Source organism: Chelonoidis abingdonii, chromosome 11, assembly GCF_003597395.2.
Source record: "Chelonoidis abingdonii isolate Lonesome George chromosome 11, CheloAbing_2.0, whole genome shotgun sequence".
Taxonomy (NCBI): domain Eukaryota; kingdom Metazoa; phylum Chordata; order Testudines; family Testudinidae; genus Chelonoidis; species Chelonoidis abingdonii.
In genome coordinates, this window is record NC_133779.1 from 15,418,324 (window position 1) to 15,439,884 (window position 21,561).

Genomic DNA, 21,561 nt, shown 5'->3' on the forward strand with positions numbered 1-21,561 from the left:
GGGAGCTAATGGTTGGTGGGGCTGAGGGTGGAGCTGAGAGTGTGGGGAGGGCTGGGGGTGGGAGCTAAGGATGTGGGGAGCTGGGGGCAGAGCTGAGGGCACAGGGAGCTGAGGGCGGAGCTAAGGGTGTGGGGGGCTGGGGGCGGAGCTGAGGGCACAGGGGCGGAGCTTAGGGCACAGGGGGCTGTGGGTAGAACTGAGGCATTGGGGGGCCACAGGCCGGGCTCTCACCGTCCCGGAGAGCAGGTCCATGAGGTAGGTGAAGTAGCTGACCAGGCCCCGCTTGGTGGGGTCGTACTGCAGGCAGCTGCTGATCACTGCGGGGGGGGGGGGGGAGAAAAGGGGTGTGACCCCCTCAAACCAAACCTCCAAATACCCCCTGGGTCACCCCTGGCCCCCCTGGACATAGGACCCAGGCTGCCATTCTGCAGGTAATTCCCTTCTCACCCTCCCCTTTGATAGGGATGGGACCCAGCCGTCCAGGCTGCTGATCTGGGGGCCCTTGCCCCCACCCCCACAGGAGATGGGACCCAGGCATCCGGGCTAGCTATACCTGTGGAGTTTGGCCCCTTCTGGGTCTGGTTCAGCTGCAGCCCCTCGAAGGCAGCGTTGGGGGCCACGACGAACCCCATCATGAGCAGCCCCCCCCCCAGGTTCAGCAGCACCAGGAAGCGCAGGAAGTTGAAATACGACTGGATCCCGGTTCCGAAGTGACCTGGGGGGGGCAAAGGGCAGCATCACCCTGACAGCGAGTCCAACCCCCGGGCTCCCCAGCAGGGGCCGACCCCAGGCTTGGGGGGAGTGCTCTCAGCCCAGGGGGGACCCCTGGGCTCAGGGGGGTCACTCACCAAGGAGAGGTGACGCTAGGGCTGGGTGGGGGTCACTCTCAGCAGGGAGGGGGTACCCCAGGGCTCAGATGGGGGTTGCTCTCAGCAGAGGGGGACCTCAGGGCTCAGAGGGAGACCTCAGGGCTCAAGGGGGTACTCTTAGCAGGGAGGGGGTACCCCAAGGCTATGGGGGGGTTGCTCTCAGCAGAGGGGGAACCCTGGGGCTCAAGGGGGCCACTCTCAGCAGCGATGGGGTATCCTGGGGCTCAGGGGGATTGCTCTCAGCAGAGGGGGAATCCCGGGGCTCAGGGGGGGTCTCCTACCTTCAATGTGGTGCAGTGAGCCCCTCCACACCTGGGCGTCCAGCAGGGCATCCCTCACCTGTCCCCACAGGCGGCGCGTCCCCACCTGCCACTGCTCCCAGCGGCTTCGTTTCCAGGCTGCCTGCTGCTCCTGGAGCCTGGCAGGGAGAGGGACAGAGGGTGAGACCTCAGCACCCCTCCCCAACCACTGCACCCCCACTCCCCTCCTAGAGCCAGGGAGAGAACCCTGGAGTCCTGGGTCCCAGCCCCCACCCCACTGTAACCACTAGACCCCACTCCCCTTCCAGAGCCAGGGAGAGAACCCAGGAGTCCTGGCTCTCGGTCCCTTCCCGCTCTAACCACTAGACCCCACTCTCCTCCCAGAGCCAGAAAGGAACCCAGGTGTTCTGCTCCCTGCAAGGGGGTGGGGGTTGATACCTGAGTCTCCGTTTGTCTGCCATGCAGAGCGGTAGCTGTTTCAGGGGAACCGAGTCTTGCTCCCCGGCTTCTTCCCCGTCCCGCTCCTGGGGGGCCCCCTCCTCCACCGCAGCCCCCCAGGCCTTGGCCACGCTGCCACGGAACCGGAGGGTCGCGTTGCTTGGCAGCTGGAGAAAGAGGGATGAGGGAGGCCGCTGCTGCCCCCTCTCGTCATCATCTGGGGAGGGAGCAAGTGGGGTGAGAGATTCAGCCCCCTCCCTCCCCGCACTTAATGACCCAGGGATGGGGAGGGGACCCAGGAGTCCGGGCTACTGCCTGGGTCCGCCCTAGCTTCAGGAGAGGGGACCCAGGAGGCCGAATAACTGGTCGGGAGCTGCCTGCTGGGATGGGACCCAGAAGTCCGGGTTACTCTGGGGGGGGGGGCGCTGCTGGGGACGGGACCCAGGAGTCTGGGTTACAGGAGGGGGCCCCGGTTACTGAGGGGGCAAGGGGACCCAGGAGTCAAGGTGATTCGTGAGCGAGGCTCCGCACCTGGCCCGGTGAGTCGGGAGGTGGGGCTGCTGGGGACAGGACCCAGGAATCCGGGTTACTCCGGGGGGAGGGAAACGCTGGGGACGAGACCCAGGAGTCCGGGTTACTCCGGGGCGGGAGGCTGCTGGGGACTGGACCCGGGAGTCCGGGTTACCGGGGGGTGGAGGACCCAGGAGTCTGGGTTACTCCGGGGAAGGGGGGCGGGGCTGCTGAGACGGGACCCAGGAGTCCAGATTACTCCGGCGGCGATGTGTAGACCGCTGGGGACAGGACCCAGGAGTCCGGGTTACCGGGGGGTGGGGGACCCAGGAGTCTGGGTTACTCAGGGGAATAGGGGGTTGCTGGGGACGGGACTCAGGAGTCCGGGTTACTCCGGGGGGACGGGAGGCTGCTGGGGACGGGACCCAGGAGTCCAGGTTACTCGTAGCGGGGGCGCTCCTGGGGACTGGACCCAGGAGTCCAGTTTACCGGGGGATGAGGGACCCAGGAGTCCGGGTGACTCGGGGTGGAGGGGGGGCGGTCTCCGCACCTGGCCCATCCCGGTCCGTTTGCGCCCAGCGCGGCTCCATGGTCCGGGCGCTCCGGGAAGGAGGAAACGCGCCGCGTTAATCATTGGCCCCGCGCTGACCTGGCGACGGGGCGCGGCCCGGCGGGCGAGGGGGGGCGTGGACTGGCCCCAGGTAGCCCCCAAACACAAGGCCCCCCCTCGCTCCCACCTCACCCAGCCCCGGTGGGGGGGCTCCTCGCAGGCGGATGGGGGCCTCCGGGGGGGGGGGGGCCCACACTAACACAGAAACCACAGGAAAGGGGTTGTTTTTGGGTCCTTTTTTTGCTTCAGCTGCCCGCCCCCGCAGGCCAAAGGCAATAAACCGGGGGGGGGGGGTTCGGTAACAGAGCCGCCCCCCGCCCTGAGGCCTCCTCCTGCCCCCAGCTGCCCCCCCTTCAGTGCCTTCCATTTCCCCCTACCCATCTCCTTCCCGCCCGCCCGGAATTAATTAGACAAAGGAACAGAGAAACCGTCACAAGCGGGAAGGGGCTTTCTGGGGCGACCCCCTGCCACCCCACCCCCCCGCACCACTCGACATTCCCCCCCCAGCTTAAGGCACCAGACACCTGCCATCTGAGGGACGGTTCATTCCCCGACATCCCCCCACCGCGCTGCTTGAGGGTGGGGAGCTTTGTGGCCCCTTCAGGCTCTGCCTGAGAAGGTGCCAACTTGTTTCACACCAGATGGGGGGGGGACCCTCTTCCCACCCCCGCTGGAGGCTGGTCCCTTTAAGACAATAGTTCTCACACCTTTGTACTGGTGACCCCTTTCACACAGCCAGCCCCCACGTGCGACACCCCCTCCCCCGTACATTAAAAACACTGCTTTAAATATTTAACACCATTACATAAATGCTGGAGGCAAAGGGGGGTTGGGGTGGAGGCAGACAGCTCCTGACCCCCCATGTAATAACGTCATGATCCCCTGGGGGGTCCCAACCCCCACTCTGAGAACCCCTCATCTAAGGCCAGAGTGTAGCATCGGCTGGGGGGAGGGGTAGAAAACACCCTCTTATGTGTGGGTCTTGCTGGGAGGCGGAGGGGGGGAGAATCTCCTGCCTATGCGGGGGAAGGGCTCCTACCCCCCCCACAGGGAGAGGGGGAGGGGCAGGCCTGCCAGAACCCTTGGGGGAAGCAGTGTAACAGATCAGTGTCTCTCCCCCCACCCCCCCAAAGGAAGTCTGGGGCAGATTCCCCCTCCCAGCCAGCCAGGAGGGGGGACTGTAGAGAGGGGAGGATGGGGGGGCCACCTCATTTGCCCCTGCCCTTCCCCCCAACCCCCTCCATGGCCAGCACAGAGCCCATGTGCAGGTCCTGCTCCCAGCCCCCAGGGTGTGGCCCCCCAGGGCCCGGAGCCCCTGCGCCCTGGCTATTCCCCAGCCCCCAGAGGTCCTGGGCGGGGGGCTCCCCCGGCCCCTCCCTCGCGGTGCGGCTCCTGGGCGGCGGGCCGGGGCAGGGCGCGGCCCAGGAGCAGCAGGGCCAGGGCGCCTATGTGGACGCAGAAGTAGACGGAGCGCCAGTACCGCAGGGTGGCGCCCAGCTCCAGCAGCACGAAGCCCATGCACATATAGTCGTAGGCCCGCATCTTGAGGAACCAGTGCACCCAGGCGCCCCAGGAGCGGTCGGGCTCCGGCGCCGCCCCCCGGCGCCCCCGCAGCCCGGCCTCCATCGCCCCCTCCGCCGCCAGGCACAGCGGGATGGTCAGAAAGCTGAGGTAGTACCCGGGATGCAGGCCGTGCCAATAGGCCGAGATCAGCATGGTCCAGCCGCTCCTGGGGGGACGACAGGGAGGGTGGGGTTAGCGGGGAGCCCCCCATCCCTGAGACCCCCCCGTTTGAAGCCCCCCCCCGAGATTTCCCCTCTATTCCCTCCTGTCTATGAACCCCCCCCATGTCTCTCCCTCCCCCTGGTATCCACACCCCCCACATGAGACACACCCCACCCATGATTTCCCCTTCATGCTCCATATTGGGTCCTTCATCCTTCCCCTGCCACAAGGCCCCCACCACATAACCCCACATCTCCGAGCCCCCCATCTGACCCCCCTTCCCCAGGATCTGTGAGCCCCCCCATTACCTCCTCCCTCTGATCTCCAAGCCCCACTTGATCTTCGAGCACCCCCACCCCAGGGATCTTCGAGCCCCCCCCATGGTTGCCCCCTCATGGCTCCCCGCGCCCCCCACCTCATGACGTAGGAGCGGAAGGGGGCGGTCTTGTAGATGTACTGGGCCAGCCACCACTGCACGCTCATGTTCCAGTACCGCATGCCCTCCCGCACCCGCACGCAGAAGTCGGTGCCGTAAGGGTCGATGTTCTTGATGGTCTCGTAGTCGTACTCGGGGGGAGCCGCCCCTGGCGCCCCCTCCTCCGCACTGGGGTGGGGGAGAGCACTCAGTGACAGGGAATCAGACCTCGCCCTGGGGCCACATGGGGGCCGGTACCCCCTAGAGGGGACAGGCCCAGGGCCCCATTTCCCGTCCCCTTGAGCCAGCTAGTCCCCGCCCTGGGGCTGAATGGGGCCAGCACCCCCTAGAGGGGAGAGGTCCCAGGCCCCATTCCTCACCCCCCTGAGCCAGCCAGTCCCTGCCCTGGGGCCGGATGTGGGCTGATACCCCCTAGAGGGGAGAGATCCCAGGCCCCATTCCCCATCCCCCTGAGCCAGCCAGTCCCTGCCCTGGGGCTAGATGGGGCCAGTGCCCCCTAGAAGGGACAGGCCCCGGGCCCCATTTCCCATCCCCCTGAGCCAGCCAGTCCCTGTCCTGGGGCTGGATGGGGCCAGCGCCCCCTAGAGGGGACAGGTCCCGTGCCCCATTCCCCACCCCCCTGAGCCAGCCAGTGCCTGCCCTAGGGCCGGATAGGGGCTGATGCCCCCTAGAGGGGAAAGGTCCTGGGTCCCATTCCCCACCCCCCTGAGCCAGCCAGTCCCTGCCCTGGGGCCGGATGGAGCTGGCGCCCCCTAGAGGGGACAGGTCCCATGCCCCATTCCCTGCCCTGGGGCTGCGTGGCAGCCGGCACCCCGGAGGGGCAGGCCCATGGGCGCACCTGGGGCAGTGGACGGTGGGGCCCCCGCCGGGGCGGGTGCGGGCGGCCGTGGGGTAGGCCCCGAAGGCGGCGGCGATGCAGGCGCACTCGGCGCAGAGCCAGGCCACGTAGAAGCGCATGCGGAAGACGAAGAAGACGGGTACCATGTAGAAGAGGCGGAAGGGCAGCGCCCGGGCGGCAAAGGCCTCGCTCCGCACGTACTCCAGCGGGAAGAGCCGCGAGGCCCCCAGGAAGAGCAGCCCGTAGACTGGCACCAGCCTGGCCCGCGCCACCAGGGGGCGCCAGCTGGGGATGGCCTGCGAGTCCGGCTGCTGCAACCAGTCCAGGTGGGTCCTGTAGCGGTAGAAGGGGCCTGGGGGGGCGTATGGGGATGGAGGGTGACGGGAGAGGAGGGGTGTGTGTGGGGGGAGGTAGATGAAGGAGGCCGGAGGGAGGAAAGAACGAAAGGGGGAAAAAGGAGAGAAATACAGATAAAGGTAACAGTGGAAAAAAGACTCCGGCTGGACCCCCTCCCACCACAGAGCTGGGGAGTGAACCCAAGAGTCCTGGCTCTCAGCTCCCCTCCCCGCTCTGACCACTAGCCCCCACTCCAGAGCTGGGGAGAGAACCCAGGCGTCCTGGCTCCCAGCTTCCCCACCTGCTCTGACCACTAGCCCCCACTCCAGAGCTGGGGAGAGAACCCAGGCGTCCTGGCTCCCAGCCCCCCTTCCTGCTCTGACCACTAGCCCCCACTCCCCTCGCAGAGCCAGGCAGAGAACCCAGGTGTCCGGCCGCCCCGTACCTGTCATGAGCCCCACGTAGCAGTAACTGTAGCAGAGGATCGAGCCCAGCCCAGGCACGCTGGGCATCAGCCCAATCGCGGGGCCCTTGGCAAACGAGGTGACGTCCTGCTTCTTGGCCCGACTGATCTCCTGCACCTCATTGGCCAGACTCACCATCTAGGGCAGAGGGAGCAACCCACGGGGTGAGCGCACCCTACGGGACCACTGCCACGGCACCGCACCCCTGGGCCCTGCCACCACAGCACAGCGCCCCCTAGTGCCTCACCACCACAGCACAGGGCCCCCTGCCACCACAGCACTGTGCCCCCTAGTGCCTCACCACCACACCACAGGGCCCCCACACGTCCTGCTGCCACAGCACCGTGCCCCCTAGTGCCTCACCACCACACCACAGGGCCCGCCACCACAGCACAGCGCCCTAGTGCTCACCGACAACCACAGGGCCCCCTGCCCAAACCACAGCCCACAGCGCCCCTAGTGCCTCACCACCACACCACAGGCCCCAACGTCCTGCTTAGCCATGGCACCACCCCGTAAGTGCCCCACATCACACCACAGGGCCCCGCACCAAGCACAAGCGCCCCCTAGTTGGCCCTACACCACATGCACAGGGCCCCACAGTCCTTGCCACCACAGCACAGCCGGCCCCCTAGTGGCCTCAACCACCCAGCACAGGGCCCCCACCACGTCCCTGCGCCTTGCCAACCAGCAACCGGAGCCCCTAGTGCCTCACCAACCACATCAAGCAAACGCCCACCCCTGCCACCACAGCATAGCGCCTCTTAAAGTGCCTCAACCACCACATCACAGGGCCCCCACACAAAAAAACGTCCCGCCACACAGCACAGCGCCCCCTACGTGCCCTCAACCACCACACCAGAGGGCCCCCACACGTCCTGCAAGCCACAGCACAGTGCCCTAGTGCCTCACCCCACAAACACAAGGCTCCCACACGTCCTGGCCGCCACAGCACTGTGCCTTGCCACCACACACCACCATGCCCCAACAGCACAGCGCGCCCCCCACACCCCATGACGCAAGCGCGCCAGTCTAGTGCTTCACCACACACGTCACAGGGCACCCCACACGTCCTGCTTGCCACAGCACCGAGCCCCCTATGCCTCACCACCACAGCACCGCACCCCCTGCCACCAACAGCACAGCGCCTCTTAGTGCCTCACACCCCACTACAGGGCCCTCACACGGTCCCCTGCACACCACATGCACAGCGCCCCTAGTGCCTCACCACCACACACAGGGCCCCCACACGTCCTGCCACCACGCACACAGCGCCCCTAGTGCCTCACCACCCACACCACAAGGGCCCCCCACACGTCCGCAGGCCACAGGCACAGCGCCCCCAGTGCCATCACACCACACACAGGGGGCCCCCACACGTCCTGCCGCCACAGCACTGTGGCCTTGCCCCACACACCCCCTGCAACCACAGCACAGCGCCTCTTAGTGCCTCACCACCCCACTACAGGGCCCCCACAACGTCCTGCCACCACAGCACAGCGCCGCCCTAGTGCCTCACCACCACACCACAGGCCCCCACACGTCCTGCCACCACAGCACAGCGCCCCCTAGTGCCTCTCACCACGCACACCACAGGGCCCCCACACGTCCTGCCGCCACAGCACTGTGCCTTGCCCCACCACACCCCCTGTCACCACAGCACAGCGCCCCTAGGGTGCCTCACCACCCACCACCACAGGGCCCCCACACGTCCTGCCACCACAGCACAGCGCCCCCTAGTGCCTCACCACCACACCACAGGGCCCCCACACGTCCTGCCGCCACAGCACTGTGCCTTGCCACCACACACCCCCTGCCACCACAGCACAGCGCCTCTTAGTGCCTCACCACCCCACCACAGGGCCCCCACACGTCCTGCCACCACGGCACCGCGCCCCCTAGTGCCTCACTACCACACCACAGGGCCCCCACACGTCCTGCTGCCACAGCACAGCGCCCCCCTGAGCCCTGCCACCGCACACCCCATGCCCCACGGCACAGTGCCCCCCACACCCCATAGCACAGCACCCCACCGCCATGACACCATGCCCCCGAGTGCCTCATCACCACACCACAGGGCCCCCCCACACCCCAGCACCCCACTGCCACAGCACAGCTGCCCCTAGCACCCCGTGGCCACAGCACAGCGCCCACCCGCACCTCACGGCACAGCACCTCCTGGTACCCCACTACCACAGCACAGCGGCCCCCCAGCACCCCGCTGCCACAGCCCAGCACCCCCTAGTGCCCCAGAGGGGCCAGCAGTGACCAGGAGCACAGCGCGCCCCCTTCCCCGCCCCACCCCACCCCCTGCAGCACCTTGAGGGTCAGCAGCAGCTGCACGGCATTGGTGAAGGGGGTGGGGGCTGGCAGCCCGAAGAAAGTCACCGTCCGGAAGAAGAGCAGGTAGGAGAAGGTCCAGCCGAGGGTCAGGTAATGACAGGACCTGCCAGCAGAGGGCGGGTTAATTGGCCACACTCCCTGAATCCCCTGCTCCCGCCACCACCCCCCAACTCCTCCCGGCTCCCACAATCCCGTGTTCCCATCACCCCCGCCCCAACTTCTCCCAGCTCCCACAATCCCCTGCTCCCGTCACCACCCCCAACCCCTCCTGGCTCCCAGAACCCCCTGCTCCCTTCCAGCCCCCCGAACTCCTCCTGATTCCCAAAATCCCCTGCTCCCATCACCCCCCCAACCCCTCCTGGCTCCCACAATCCCCTGCTCCCCTCTAACCCCCCACCCCGCCTGGGTCCCAGAATCACCTGCTCTGGCCCCCCCAATCCCTCCCAGTTCCCAGAATCCCCTACTCCTGTCACCCCTCCACCCTTTTGCAGTTCCCAGAATCCCCTGCTCCCCTCCGCTCTCCCCCAACTGCTCCCAGCTCCCAGAATCCCCTGCTCCCATCACCCCCCTACCCTCTCCACAGCTCCCAAAATCCCCCCTCCACTCTACCCACTAGGCCTCACTCCTCTGCCAGGTGTCCTAGCTCCTTCCTTACCAGGGGGAGAGGCTGAGGATGACCCATGTGCCCAGGATGGTGACCAGGGAGTGCAAGGTGTGGATGTTGCAGGTGACCAGCGTCAAGAACAGCCCCACGGCTGCCCCCCCAAACTGCTTCACTTGGTGTCCTGTGGGGGGCGAGGAGGAAAGAGACAGATCAGATCCCAGCTCCCTTCCCACTGAGACACCCAGGGAGCAAAGTCAGCTGGGACTTCAGGTGACCTGGGCAGGGGGGCGGGGAATGGGGTACGGGGCCTCTCCCCCCTAGGGGGTGCCAGCTCCCATCCAGCCTTGGGGAGGGGGGTTGGCTGGCTTAGGGGGCAGGGAATGGGGCACAAAGGAGCTCAGGAGGTGGGGCTCCTGTACCCCCAAACACCCATCCCCTATCGATGGGACCCCAGAGTTCAGGAGCTTCTACTAGAAGACTGGCAGAGGGAAGCTAGTGCCAGGGTCTCCCGCCCCCACACGCCGGCCCCCCTAAAATACCTCCAGACTCCTCCTAGCTCGAGACAAACCCAACCCCCACTCCCCGAGCTGAGCCAGAACGGAGAGAGGAAATCTCGCAAGAGGAAGCTGAGGTGAGGAAACCCCAAACGGGGCTGGGTGGGGCACACCGGAGGGAATGGGGGGATGGGCCCTTGTTGGAGGGAAACGGGGGGGGTCTCTTTGGTGGGACTTTTTCTAACCCCAATTCCTGTCGTTCCCCCCCAGCAATGGTATGAAGGGGAGGGGCCAGAGTTGCCTTTCCAGTCGGAGTCACTCACCCCCTCTCTTGAAGACAAAGCCAATGGGGATAGAGAAAAGCAGCACGGCCAGGTAGGTCCACTCCTCCGGGGTCATCCCAGCTCTGCCGGGGGCGGGGGGGGAGGAAAAAACAGTGTCGGGCAGTTCCACAGGCCACCCACCCCACCGGCTGCAGGGGGCGCTGGGGGCTCAGCTCCTCTGCAGATGGTAGAGGAAGAGAAGGGAGGGGAGATCCAGCCCCAGGGCAGGGACTGGTTGGGGGGGCAGGGAATGGGACCTGGGGCCTCTCCCCTCTAGGGGCGCTGGCAGCAGCTGGCATCCGTTGCTCTCATTCCATGGCCTGGGGGGTGTACGAGTTTGCTGAGTCTCAGCCCCGCTCCCAGGAGCCCCCATCACCCAGCACATCTGTGTGCCCCCTGTCCCCCCACAGCCAAGTGGCCATGGGCTGGATGGGCCAGAGAGAACCAGCCTTGGGGGGTGGACACTAAGATAGCAAAGTGGGAGGCTGCGTGGCAGGGGGGGCTCAGTGCTTATGTGACATAAAATGGGGAACTGTGGGGGGAGGGCAGCAGCAGGGTGTCCTCGGCTCTAGGGGGTGCATAGCCTCTGCTGGACCGGTACCTACACCCCAGTTCACCCAGTAGGGACTAGCGGCCACTCCCCAGCCCCCTCCCCAGACACTCTCCCCCACCCCCAATGGCACAGCCACATTCACTCTCCTTCCTTGCCTCCCCCTTAGCCCCCCTGGCATGAATCCCTCAGCAAGTGAGGTCTAGTGGTTAGAGCGGGGGCGTTGAGGGCTGGGCCCCGAGTTCTATCCCACATGGGCTCCCTGCTCCCTCCACCTCCATCTAAACCCCTGGCCGCTAACTTCTAATCCATGCAGCTCACCCCCCACATTAGCCATTGCTGGTGCTGGGGAGAGAGGGGAACACACCCCTCCCCGTTTAATCTCCCCACACCCATTACTCCTCTCTGTTAGGGGAGCTCCTAGAGTCCCTCGTCCCAGACCAGCCCCTCATTGTACCAGGTGCTGTACGTTATTTATTAGGTGTATTATGGTAGCTCATAGCCCTGCACCCATTGTGCCAGGCACTGTACATTTATGAGGTGTAGTGCAGTAATTTCTATCCCCGCCCCCATTGTGCCAGGCGCTGTATGTTATTTATTAGTTGCATTACGGTGGCTCCTAGCCCTGCTCCCATTTTGCACCAGGCGCTGTACGTTATTTATTAGGTGTATTATGGTAGCTCATAGCCCCACACCCATTGCACCAGGTGCTGTACAAACACACAGCTCCCACCCCCTGCAGCTCACCCCCAGATTAGCAGTCCGGCCCGGGGGCGGGGGGCAATAGGGGTTTTAGAAAAGGAGGGAGCCCCACATCAGGTGGGGATGGGAAACACCCTGGAGTTTCTCCCCCCTCCCCAAAATTCAAGTGCAGCCCCACAACCCTCAAGTTCACAGCCTTACTCACCAGCACCAACTTCTCCCGATGGGGGGAATCAGTGCAGAATTCACACCCCTGGGTGCACCTTTGCACGGACTCACACCCCTGCGAGCGATTCCCTCCCCCAACCACCCGCCGCTCACTTTGCTGCCTGCCCACCCCCAACTCACTTCCTCCGCGCCCTGCACCCATTGGGCTCTGCAATTTGCAAAACCCCCCCCACTCTCCACCCCTGCTCGGGTATTGGCCAATGGGGCCGTCGCTCAGCTGCGAGAACCCCGCCCCCTCGCCTTGCAAGAGCCGAGGGACCAGCCAGCTTGCTTTGCAAACACCCCCCAGAGCTGGGTGCAGGGAAGCCCAGGGGTGAAGGTGAGTGATCTGGGGATTGCGGGGGGTGGGTTAGCCCTTGGAAAAGAGATTACCCACAATGCCTTGGGGGAAAGAAGCAAGGTTTTGTATAGGTGCATGTGGCCCTTTAAGAAATTGTTTCCCAGAATTCCTTTGGGGGTTAAATTGGGGGGGGATGGCCCTTTAAGAATGGGTTACCCAGAACACCTTGCGGGGAAAGGGGCGAGGTTTTCTATTTTTAGTGTGTGGCCCTTTAAGAAACTGTTTCCCAGAATCCCTTGTGGGGGGGGGGAGTCAATGGAAGTTTTTAAGAATGGGACTCCCAGAATGCTTGGGGCAGTGGGCGTGGTTTGGTATGGGTGGGTGTGGCCCTTTAAAGGCATTCCCCTCTTGTGGCCAGAACCAGACTCCCTGAAAAGGGGCTTTCCCAGCATCCTCTGGGGCATCAGCACCACTTTGCCACTCTAGCCACAGGGCATGCTGGGATAGTGGCACCCATTGCCCCAAAGCATGATGGGATTGCAGTGCACCCCCCCCCCCCGTCCCATCCCTAGCCCCAGGGAATGCAGGGATTCTGCCCGCCCCTGCCCTGGGGCATGCTGGGATAGCGGCACCCCTTGCCCCAAAGCATGATGGGATTGCAGTGACACCCCCCCCATCCCATCCCTGGCCCCAGGGAATGCAGGGATTGTGCCCCCCTCACCCTGGGGCATGCTGGGATTGCCCCCGGCCTGGGCTGGGGGCCTGGTGGGGGACCTGGCCATGGTGGTGGGGCCTAGTCTCAGGACATGATGGGATTGTGGCGCCCCTTGCCCCAGAGCATGCTGGGATTGTGGTGCCCTGCCCCAGAAGTAGCTGCATCTCAGCCCTGGGCGAGGGGTCCCCATATAACCAGCCCCTGCGCCCTTCCCCAAAGGGGCCACATCCCTCATTCTCGCCGCTCCCCTCCCTGCAGCTGCCGCAGTGCCATGATACGGATCCATGTGCTGGAGGGGGCGGCTCTGGTGTGGAGCGCGGAGGACGCCCGGGAGATCCGTGAGCGGTTCCGGCTGGTGGGGACCCTGGTGGGGGCACTGGCCCGCAAGCCCCGGCAGAACGCCCGCCTGGGCCTCCCCCTGCAACTGCTCCCCGAGGAGGCCCGGCTGCTTGCTGAGCTAGGCGCAGCCGTCCTGGTGAGGGGCACCAAGACCCAGCCCCCGGCGGAGGGGGAGGAACTGACCCAGGTGAGGGACCCTGGGCCTTGGTCCTCCAGGGGGTGCTGATCCAGCCCTAGGGCAGGGACTGGCTGGGTCAGTGGGCCACGGAACCTTTCCCCTCTAGGGGGTGCCAGCTCCCACCCTGCCCCAAGGCAGGGACTGGCTGGCCCGGAGGGGGGTGGGAATGGGGCACGGGGCTGTTCCCCTCTAGGGGACGCCTGTTCCCATCCAGCCCCAGGGCAGTCACTGGCTGGCCCGGGGGGGCGGGCAGGGAATGGGGCACTGGTTCCCCTCTAGGGGGCACCAGCTCCGGCAGAGGGGCAGAGCATGTTTGGGGCAGGTGTCCTGTGGGAGGATGGCTGTGCCATGTGCCCCATACCGGAGCTAACCCCCTCTCCCCAAACCCAGGCATCCGAGGTGGAGGCCTACCAGCAGGAGCTGGAGGAGAGCTACCAAGAGCAGCAGCGCCTGGCTGGAGCAGAGAGGGGAGCCCTGCTGGCCCGCCTGGCCGAGCGCATTGCCCAGGGCCGAGCCCACCGCAGAGAGCAGCGTGGGGAGATGCCAGGTGGGGCTGGGGCTCAGAGAGGAGACCTGCTAGGGAAACCCAGGGGCTGCAGAGAAAGTGGGGGGCTTAGTAGGGGGCACTGTCCCTGGTGGTAGGGCTTAGTTCAGCAGGATTCATTTGTGGATAAGCACCAGGCCCCCGGATACACAGCCCCCCGCGCCCCATCCCAGAGGGGCCACATCCCTGCGCTGAGTGAGGGGTCCCTGTATACCCATTCCCGCACCCCACCCCAGAGAGACACGTTTCAGCACTGGGTGAGGGGTTCTTGGATACCCAGCCCCTGCACCCACCCCAGAGGGGCAACGTCCCTGAACTGGGTGAGGGGTCACCACATACCCAGCCCCTGCGCACACCCCACAGGCAGCCGCACCCTGGCCCCGGCTTCTCCTAGCCTCTTCCTCTCTCCACTTCCAGACACGGAGGAGGATTCAGGACTGCTGGATTCACCCTTTGTTCTGCCCCGTGGTTCCATGATGATCCAGCTGCCCACGGCGCGGTGGCGCCCAGGGCGGGTTGAGCAGGTGGACTGGACCTCCCCTTCCCCGGACTGGCCTCACGCCGGCCGCCCAGCCCACGAGGTCCGGTACCGCGTCTTCCGCGAGCTGTGGGGCAGGGGCTACTACCTGTCCGGAGGGAGCAAGTTTGGGGGAGACTTCCTTGTGTACCCAGGTAGGTGTGGGGGAGGAGCCTGGGGATGCTGATCAGCCCTGGGGAGGGGAGCGGAGCGGGGGCACTGCAGGCCCCAGAAGTGAGGGAGGGGCTGGGTTGGGGGATGCTCAGGGAAGGGAGTAGAGGGGAGGATTGGAGGAGGTGGGGCAGGGGGAAGCTGGCCTGACTCCTCCCCCTTCTGCCTCTCCCCTGCAGGTGATCCCCTGCGGTTCCATGCCCACTATATCGCGCTGTGCTGCCCCCCGGAGGCCCCTCTCCCACTCCACGCCCTGGTGGCTGCCACCCGCCTGGGCACCAGCGTCAAGAAGACCCTGCTGCTCTGCTCACCAGGCACGGGCGGCACCCTCGCCTTCACCTCCCTGCAATGGAGCGGGCTCCAGTGACACCCGCGGGGGACAGCCGGGAACTGGGGGGCACAATCCGCTCCCAATTAGGCACGGAGCACCCCTCCCCGCAGACCAAAGCCTGCCGGGGCACTGCTGGGGGTGTCTGCCGGCCCGAGGCTGAGCGGCGAACAAAGGATGTTAATAGAGAGGCAGCAGCAGAACTGGAGGGGTGGGGGAGCCCAGGGCTGCGTCGGGAGTGAGGGGTACTGGTGGGGGACGGGGAGGGCACCAATAAGGAGGGGCTGTGGGTCAGGAGGGCACAGTCCAAGCTGGGAGGTAGGTAGGTCCCCCGCCCCCCCCAGATTGACCAAACTCCAGTAGGTTATTAACTTTTTTTAATTAAAACTGAACTTACCAGAAAATAGATAGTATGTACTAACCCGCCCCCCCCACCCCCTTTGCAGGCAGGGCCCCCTCCCTGCCCAGAGGCATCCATGCGGGGGAGAGATAGTGGACCCCTCCCCCAATCTGGGGTTAAAGTGGGAGGGGCCTGGCTGTGCCCCGCCTCCCCAGGGCAATGGCTGCAAGTTTTTCCCTGCCCCCTCTCTATATTTGGGGGCTTGTCTCCCATCCCCCCAACCCCAGGGATTTGTGCACCCTCTGGGAGCTAGCTCTCCATCCCCATCAGTGCATGGTGGCAGCACCCAAAATATATTTGGAGTGAACCAACTCTTCCCCCCCCCATGCAGAATTGGTAGCCTCTGGAGCAATCCACCTCTCACAATAGAATGGGGGTAGTAACCCCCCCGCCATCCTAAGAAGTAGCAACCAAATCAGACCAAACATGTACAATTGAGGGAAAATTAGCTTGAAATCAGGCCCCCATATCCACATTAGATGGTAGCTCCCCAAAACAAGCTGCAGAACAGTGCATTTTCTGGGGCATTCTCCCCCCAATGCAGAATGAAAGAGTCCAGGTCCAGACACCAACCCCAAATTCTGACAATGGTAGCACTTGGAAGCCCATCTTAGGAGGGGTGGATAATACACATATGTGGAAGCACATTGCATAAAATGGGGTGGGGAGACCAGTGGTAGCAGCCACTCACTGGAATGGTCCACCTGCATAGAGCAAGGAGGGGAAAGTTTTTGTGTGAGTTCCTCATCTTGGATCCCCTTCTTGCCTGTGCAATGGTAGCAGCCCAACATGGAGCAGACCAACTCCCCCCACCCCCACCCAGCTTTCTCCCCATTCTGTGCAATGGAAGCAGCAGACAGCTGGAATGGTCCATCTGCAAGGGGAGGCTCCCCCAAGCCAGACTCTTCCCCCACCAGGCTCTGTCCCATCAGAACACTGATGGTGCGGAAGACGGTGAAGCCGGACAGGGCGTGGTGATCAGGGCCCCGGGCACTGTGGGCCAGTGCAGCTCCTTGATGTCAGTCTCCCCTGTGCACGAAGAGCAGCTGGGGGGAATGGAGGACAGGGCCGGGTCATCCTCACTCTCCCCTCTTCCCTCCTGGTCCCGTCCACTGCCAGGTCCACTGGGTCACCTGGTCGTCCGCACCAGCAGCCGCAAACACCCCCCGTCCGTGGGTGCCACTCCACCGAGGTGATGGGCGCCGTGTGCTGCTTGAGTTGCCACGCTCGTGCCTGTCTGTGGGGAGGGAGAGTGGGGGGCTGTGGGTCGGGAGTGAGGGGCACCGGCAGGGCTGGGGGGAGCCTAGGGCTGGGCTAGCAGGGGCTGTGGGTCGGGAGTGAGGGGCACCGGCAGGGCTGGGGGGAGCCTAGGGCTGGGCTAGCAGGGGCTGTGGGTCGGGAGTGAGGGGCACCGGCAGGGCTGGGGGGAGCCTAGGGCTGGGCTAGCAGGGGCTGTGGGTCGGGAGTGAGGGGCAGTCAGGTGGAGCGGGGGGGGGTCACTGACCTGGAAGAGGCGCAGGTCCCAGACGCGCAGGGCCCCGTCGTCCCCCCCGCTGAGGAGGAAGGGCTCATGGCGGTTCCAGCTGATGACGTTGACGTCGCTGGCGTGGGCCTGGCTGGCCGTCAGCATGCAGGCCCGGCCCGGCGCCGCCCGCACGTCCCACACCCGGATGGACCCATCTGCCGAGCACGAGGCGAACACCTGGGCAAGAGGGGTCAGGGCAGCGTGGCTGCGGGGCGGGGCCCATCTACACCAGTATCCTGCTCTGCTCCTCCGGATCAGCCCCACGGGCCCATCCACCCCGGTGTCCTGCCCTGCCCTGCCCCTCCAGCTCAGCCCCACGGGCCCATCCACCCCGGTGTCCTGCCCTGCCCCTCTGCCTCAGCCCCACGGGCCCATCCACCCCGGTGTCCTGCCCTGCCCTTCCGGATCAGCCCCACGGGCCCATCTACCCCAGTATCCTGCCCTGCCCCTCTGGATCAGCCCCACGGCCCCATCCACCCCGGTGTCCTGTTTCTTCTGGCAGGGCTGCCACTCACTGTAGCTTCCGTTGGCGACCACTGCAGGTCCTCCACGGAGGCGGTGTGGGCGGTGAAGGGGCGCTGGTCCACGTGCCATGTCCCGTCCGCCTTGGGGCTCCACAGGTGAATGTTCTTGTTTGAGTCACCAGTCACGAGACGGCCTGAGGTGGGGGCAGAGCTGGGGTCACAGGGAGCTCCCCCAGCCAGCACCCCTCATCCCCAACCCGCAGCCCCGTCACCCCCAGCTCTGCCAGTGCCCCTCACTCCCGACCCGCAGCCCTGTCACTCCCAGCCCCACCAGTGCCCCTCACTTCCGACCCACAGCCCCGTCACCCCCAGCCCCGCCAGTGCCCCTCACTTCCGACCCGCAGCCCCGTCACCCCCAGCTCTGCCAGTGCCCCTCACTCCCGCCCCACAGCCCCGTCACCCCCAGCTCTGCCAGTGCCCCTCACTCCCGACCCGCAGCCCTGTCACCCCCAACTCTGCCAGTGCCCCTCACTCCCGACCCACAGCCCCACCAGTGTGTCTCACTCTCGACCCGCAGCCCCCGCAGCCCCACCAGTGCCCCTCACTCCCGACCCGCAGCCCCCTGCCACCCAGCACCCCTTGACTCACCGGGCACAATGGGGGACCAGTCCATGGCAAAGCCCTCGGTCATGTGTCCAGCAAAGGAGAAGAGGGGTTTGATTTTGGCCTGCTCCTCCCGTAGGAAGGTGGCCATGGCCTGAGGGTCCGAAATGGCCACCAGGGGGCGTTGCAAGTCATAGATCTCCACCTGCCCTTTCTCCGACCAGACAGCAGCCACCTGCGTCCCGCTCAGCTGGGTGACCTGCCAGGAAGAAAGAGTTAACCCGGGCGGGGCATGGGGGCACCTGCTGCTGGGAGCAGGCTCACTGGGGGGCGCTGGCCACAATGCCCCAGGCCAGTGCTAGGGGGCCTGTGCTGCTGGGAGCAGGTGAGGCTGCACTGGGAGGGGAAAGGCTCCGCAGGATCCTGCTCTGGGGGGCTCAGCAGGGGACTCTGCTTGGGGGACTTTGATGCAAGGGGGCTCTGTGTGGAGCGCTGTGCTGGGGGGATCAGCGGGGGACTCTGCTTGGGGAGGGTTTGGCGCTGGGGGGCTCGGTGTGGGGCGCTGTGCTGGGGGAGCTCAGCGGTGGGGGAGGAGCTGTACCCGGACGCGGTTGATGCCCCCGTAGTGGGGGATCATGGCGAGCTCCAGCTGAGGCTTCTTCTCCTCGTCCTCCTCCTCATCCTCATCGCTGTCACTGCTCTCGATGCCCGCGGCCCCCGCCCCCGTGCGGTGCAGATTGTGCATTTTCATCACCAGCAGCCTGGCAGAGAAAGGGACCCCTTGAGCTCAGCCCCCAGCCAGGGGCCCCAGCAGCGCCTGCGCCCCGCGGAATGGGGCCCTGGGCGTCTCCCATCTGGCCCCAGGAATGGGGCGCGGGGTGTGTCCCTTCTAGGGGGCGTTGGCCTGAGCCCTGTCACTGGCTCAGCGCCAAGGTGAAGGGACCCAGGGAGCCAGCCCCCAGCCCCCCTCTGAGTCAGGCAGGGGGTTCTGGGGGATACCAGGGGTGATGTGGGTAACTGCCCAGGGCTCTGTGCCCGGGGTGCCGGCACCTGAGCAGAAGAAGGGGCCAGCACCTGCTGGGCTCTGCTCCTCACTCGCAGGCGGGTCGAGCCGGCTCCCAGCCTGGGGCGGGGCGGAGGTCGGGGCTGTTTGTTGCCAGCTGTAGCTGGGGTGGGTCTGCCCTGGGCTCTAGCTGTGAGTGCCCTGTGGGGCGAACTGGGGCCGGGGCCTGGCCATGTCCCCAGGGGCCAAGCTACGTCCACACACCCCCAAGTGCCTGGGCAGCCTCTCACCCACCCAACCCCAAGTGCCTGGGCAGCCGGGTGCACCTGGGAGTGCCCCGCGGTGCCCGACCTGGGGCAGCGCTGAAAAGTGGGGCTCTCTGGGCAGGTGTGCTGGGGAGCACACAGGGGTCGCCATGTCTGGGGAGAAGCAGGGCGGGGGGCTGCGTCTGTGCCCCACGGCCTCCCCCCGGGTCTGACCTGTTGGCCTGGGCGGTCTCGGCCTGGGTGCCGGCGCAGAGCCGCAGGCTGAGCGGGAAGCGGCCGAGCTCCTGGCCCAGCGGGTCGGGCACCACGTCGAAACTCAGACAGGGGGCACCTGTGGGGAGAAAGGGGATGAGAGGGAGAAAGGGGCATCTCTGCCCCATGGCCGCACACCTGGCCTGTCACCCCCCTCCCACCGCTCCATACCCTCTGGGGCCATGGCCTGTGCCCATCCTGTACCCTCCTGCCTGTCCGCCCCACACTGCAGCCTCATGTCTGTGCCCCCCCACCCTCCTGTCCGCCCCACACTGCAGCCTCATGTCTGTGCCCCCCCACCCTCGCCGCCCCACCGCTGCAGGCCTTATGTCTGTGCCCCCCCACTCCTCCTGCCGCCACGCTGCAGCCTATGTCTGTGCCCCCCCACCCTCCTGTCGGCCCCACACTGCAGCCTCTGTCTGTGCCCCCACCCTCCTGCCCGCCCACACTCAGCTCATGTCTGTGCCCCCACCCTCCTGCCCGCCCACACTGCAGCCCCAAGTCGTTGCCCCCACCCTCCTGCCCGCCCCACACTGCAGCCCTCGTCTGTGCCCCCCCACCATCCTGTTCCGCCCACCTGCAGCGCCCATTGTCTGTGCCCCCCACCCTCCTGCCGCCCCGCCGCCCACGTCTGCAGCCCCACGTCTGTGCCCCCCCACCCTCCTGCCCGCCCCACGCTGCAGCCCCACGTCTGTGCCCCCCGCTGACCGGTGCCCGCCCGGTGGTACAGCACATAGGCCTCCTCGTCCATCACCAGCTCCTCGCCCGGCCCCGGCGGGGGGCCCCGGCCCGGTAGATAGACCCGCCGCGGGGGGGCCCCCTCCTCCTCCTCGTCCCCGCTGCTGCTGCTGCTGCTCGCCCCTTCCCCATCCCCATCCCGGCGCCACGCAGCCTCCGCCATCTTGGGACAGGGCAGCGCACGCTGCCGCCGGCTTCACGCACTTCCGCCCTCAGGACGCGCGACGCCATCTTGGGAGAGGAGAAGAAGCGAAGTCGCGGCCATATTGGAAAAGGGGAACGGCCGCCATCTTGGAACGAGGCTGCGGGCCGCCCTCTTGGAAAAGGGCCGGGGTGATCCCAGCGCCGCCATTTTGACAACGGGACAAGAGGAGCCGGCCGCCATCTTAGCAAGGGCGCGGCGGGGGCCGCCATGTTGGCAAAGGGCAACAGCGGCGCCATATTGACTGAGGGTAAACTCGTCAGAGCCGCGGCCAGCGCCATTTTCAGAAAGGGAAAATCCCCAGCTCTGCCCCGGACGCCATCTTATCTGAGGGCAAATGAAGTCCCCCATCCGGGCCCTAGGGGCGCCATATTGAATAAGGGCAACTGGGTGCCCCCCCCCCACAGACATCCCATTATCACCATGGCGACCTAAATCTCCCCCACACCCTTACACCACACTCAACTGTCACGTGGGGTCAAAGCCCATCACCCTGGCAACGGGTGCCATCACTGGGAGCATTTGTAACATGACATCACCACATCAGCTTGTGACATCATCATGCCCTTATTGAGATCACTGTGGCCACTTGTGACATCATCCCGTCGCTGCTGATGTAACTGCTTTCCCTGGTGACCTCGCCACATCCCCGATGATGTCATTGCCCCCTTGTGACATCATCGCCTTGGGTCAGGACAGAGCTGAGTGGTTTGAGCATTGGCCTGCTAACCCCACGGTTGTGAGTTCAGTCATTGAGGGGCCATTTAGGGATCTGGGGAAAAATCTGTCTGGGGCTTGGTCCTGAGCTCCCTTCCAACCCTGATCTTCTACGACCACCAATGGACCTGCTGCCATGGAAACCAACATGGGGTCATCATGGCATCAATGACATCACAAGAGACTGCCTCATGATCTGGTGCAATGATGTCATGGGGGAAGTAATGATAGTGTCAGATGCAGTGATGTCAGTGCAGGGGGTGGGAGGGGAGAGATGTTCCAATGTATCACCCAGGCCCTGCCCTGAAGCCCTCCTAGTGCAGCACATGCCCCCTGGGGCATCGGGGCCAACCTTGACTGCCAGGGAGAATGCCCTTGACTGAGCCCCCAGTGTCCCCTGTTGGGCCCACCACCCTGATCCCTATAGCCCAGCACCCCTGCTGAGCCCCCCACTCTGCTGCCTGCAACCCAATGCCCCCTGCTGAGTCCCCGCCCCGCTCCCTACAGCACAGTGCCTCATTGCTCTGCCCTGGGGCATTGGGGCAAGCACTGACTGCCAGGGCAGAGAGCATCCCCTCTGAAGCTCCCT

The 21,561-nt window shown here is 65.6% G+C and overlaps 4 protein-coding genes across 7 annotated transcripts in view; 1 reads left to right on the plus strand and 3 right to left on the minus strand.

Moving 5' to 3' along the window:
- TMC4 (transmembrane channel like 4) overlaps window positions 1-2,740 on the minus strand; it is a 10,080-nt gene extending 7,340 nt beyond the window's left edge. Inside the window, exons 1-5 of the mRNA XM_075071266.1 lie at window positions 2,628-2,740; window positions 1,568-1,784; window positions 1,151-1,287; window positions 554-715; window positions 232-317 (exon numbers count right to left, since the gene is read on the minus strand). Coding sequence (XP_074927367.1) covers window positions 232-317; window positions 554-715; window positions 1,151-1,287; window positions 1,568-1,784; window positions 2,628-2,667 — 642 coding nt within the window. The 5' untranslated portion in view covers window positions 2,668-2,740. The remainder of the gene's footprint in view (window positions 1-231; window positions 318-553; window positions 716-1,150; window positions 1,288-1,567; window positions 1,785-2,627) is intronic.
- A 512-nt stretch (window positions 2,741-3,252) lies between these two features.
- MBOAT7 (membrane bound acylglycerophosphatidylinositol O-acyltransferase MBOAT7) lies at window positions 3,253-11,806 on the minus strand. Of its 2 annotated transcripts, none has more exons than XM_032793006.2 (8): window positions 11,708-11,806; window positions 10,251-10,333; window positions 9,485-9,614; window positions 8,806-8,932; window positions 6,468-6,624; window positions 5,830-6,038; window positions 4,828-5,016; window positions 3,253-4,416 (listed from the first exon to the last, which is right to left on the minus strand). In XM_032793006.2, the coding sequence occupies exons 2-8, from the start codon at window positions 10,324-10,326 to the stop codon at window positions 3,607-3,609; spliced, it is 1,698 nt and encodes a 565-aa protein (XP_032648897.1). In that variant the 5' UTR covers window positions 10,327-10,333; window positions 11,708-11,806; the 3' UTR covers window positions 3,253-3,606. The 2 variants fall into 2 exon arrangements, with proteins under 2 accessions (XP_032648897.1, XP_032648898.1); XM_032793007.2 differs by having other exon boundaries at window positions 3,990-4,416; window positions 5,687-6,038.
- Window positions 11,807-11,898: 92 nt separating this feature from the next.
- Window positions 11,899-15,040, plus strand: TSEN34 (tRNA splicing endonuclease subunit 34). 3 transcript variants are annotated; one of them, XM_032793016.2, is made up of 5 exons: window positions 11,899-12,049; window positions 12,984-13,251; window positions 13,633-13,789; window positions 14,204-14,458; window positions 14,654-15,040. In XM_032793016.2, the coding sequence occupies exons 2-5, from the start codon at window positions 12,997-12,999 to the stop codon at window positions 14,839-14,841; spliced, it is 855 nt and encodes a 284-aa protein (XP_032648907.1). In that variant the 5' UTR covers window positions 11,899-12,049; window positions 12,984-12,996; the 3' UTR covers window positions 14,842-15,040. The 3 variants fall into 3 exon arrangements, with proteins under 3 accessions (XP_032648907.1, XP_074926823.1, XP_032648905.1); XM_075070722.1 differs by having other exon boundaries at window positions 11,900-12,049; window positions 12,945-13,251; XM_032793014.2 differs by lacking the exon at window positions 11,899-12,049 and having other exon boundaries at window positions 12,801-13,251.
- GRWD1 (glutamate rich WD repeat containing 1) lies at window positions 14,983-20,231 on the minus strand. Its single transcript, XM_032793073.2, is given in 12 exon segments — window positions 14,983-15,050; window positions 15,894-16,172; window positions 16,175-16,320; window positions 16,322-16,372; window positions 16,374-16,418; window positions 16,420-16,439; window positions 16,707-16,904; window positions 17,243-17,385; window positions 17,840-18,053; window positions 18,396-18,555; window positions 19,277-19,394; window positions 20,024-20,231. Coding segments are annotated over 12 exon segments (1,635 nt in total). The 5' UTR covers window positions 20,217-20,231.
- Between the last annotated feature and the right edge of the window lie 1,330 nt (window positions 20,232-21,561).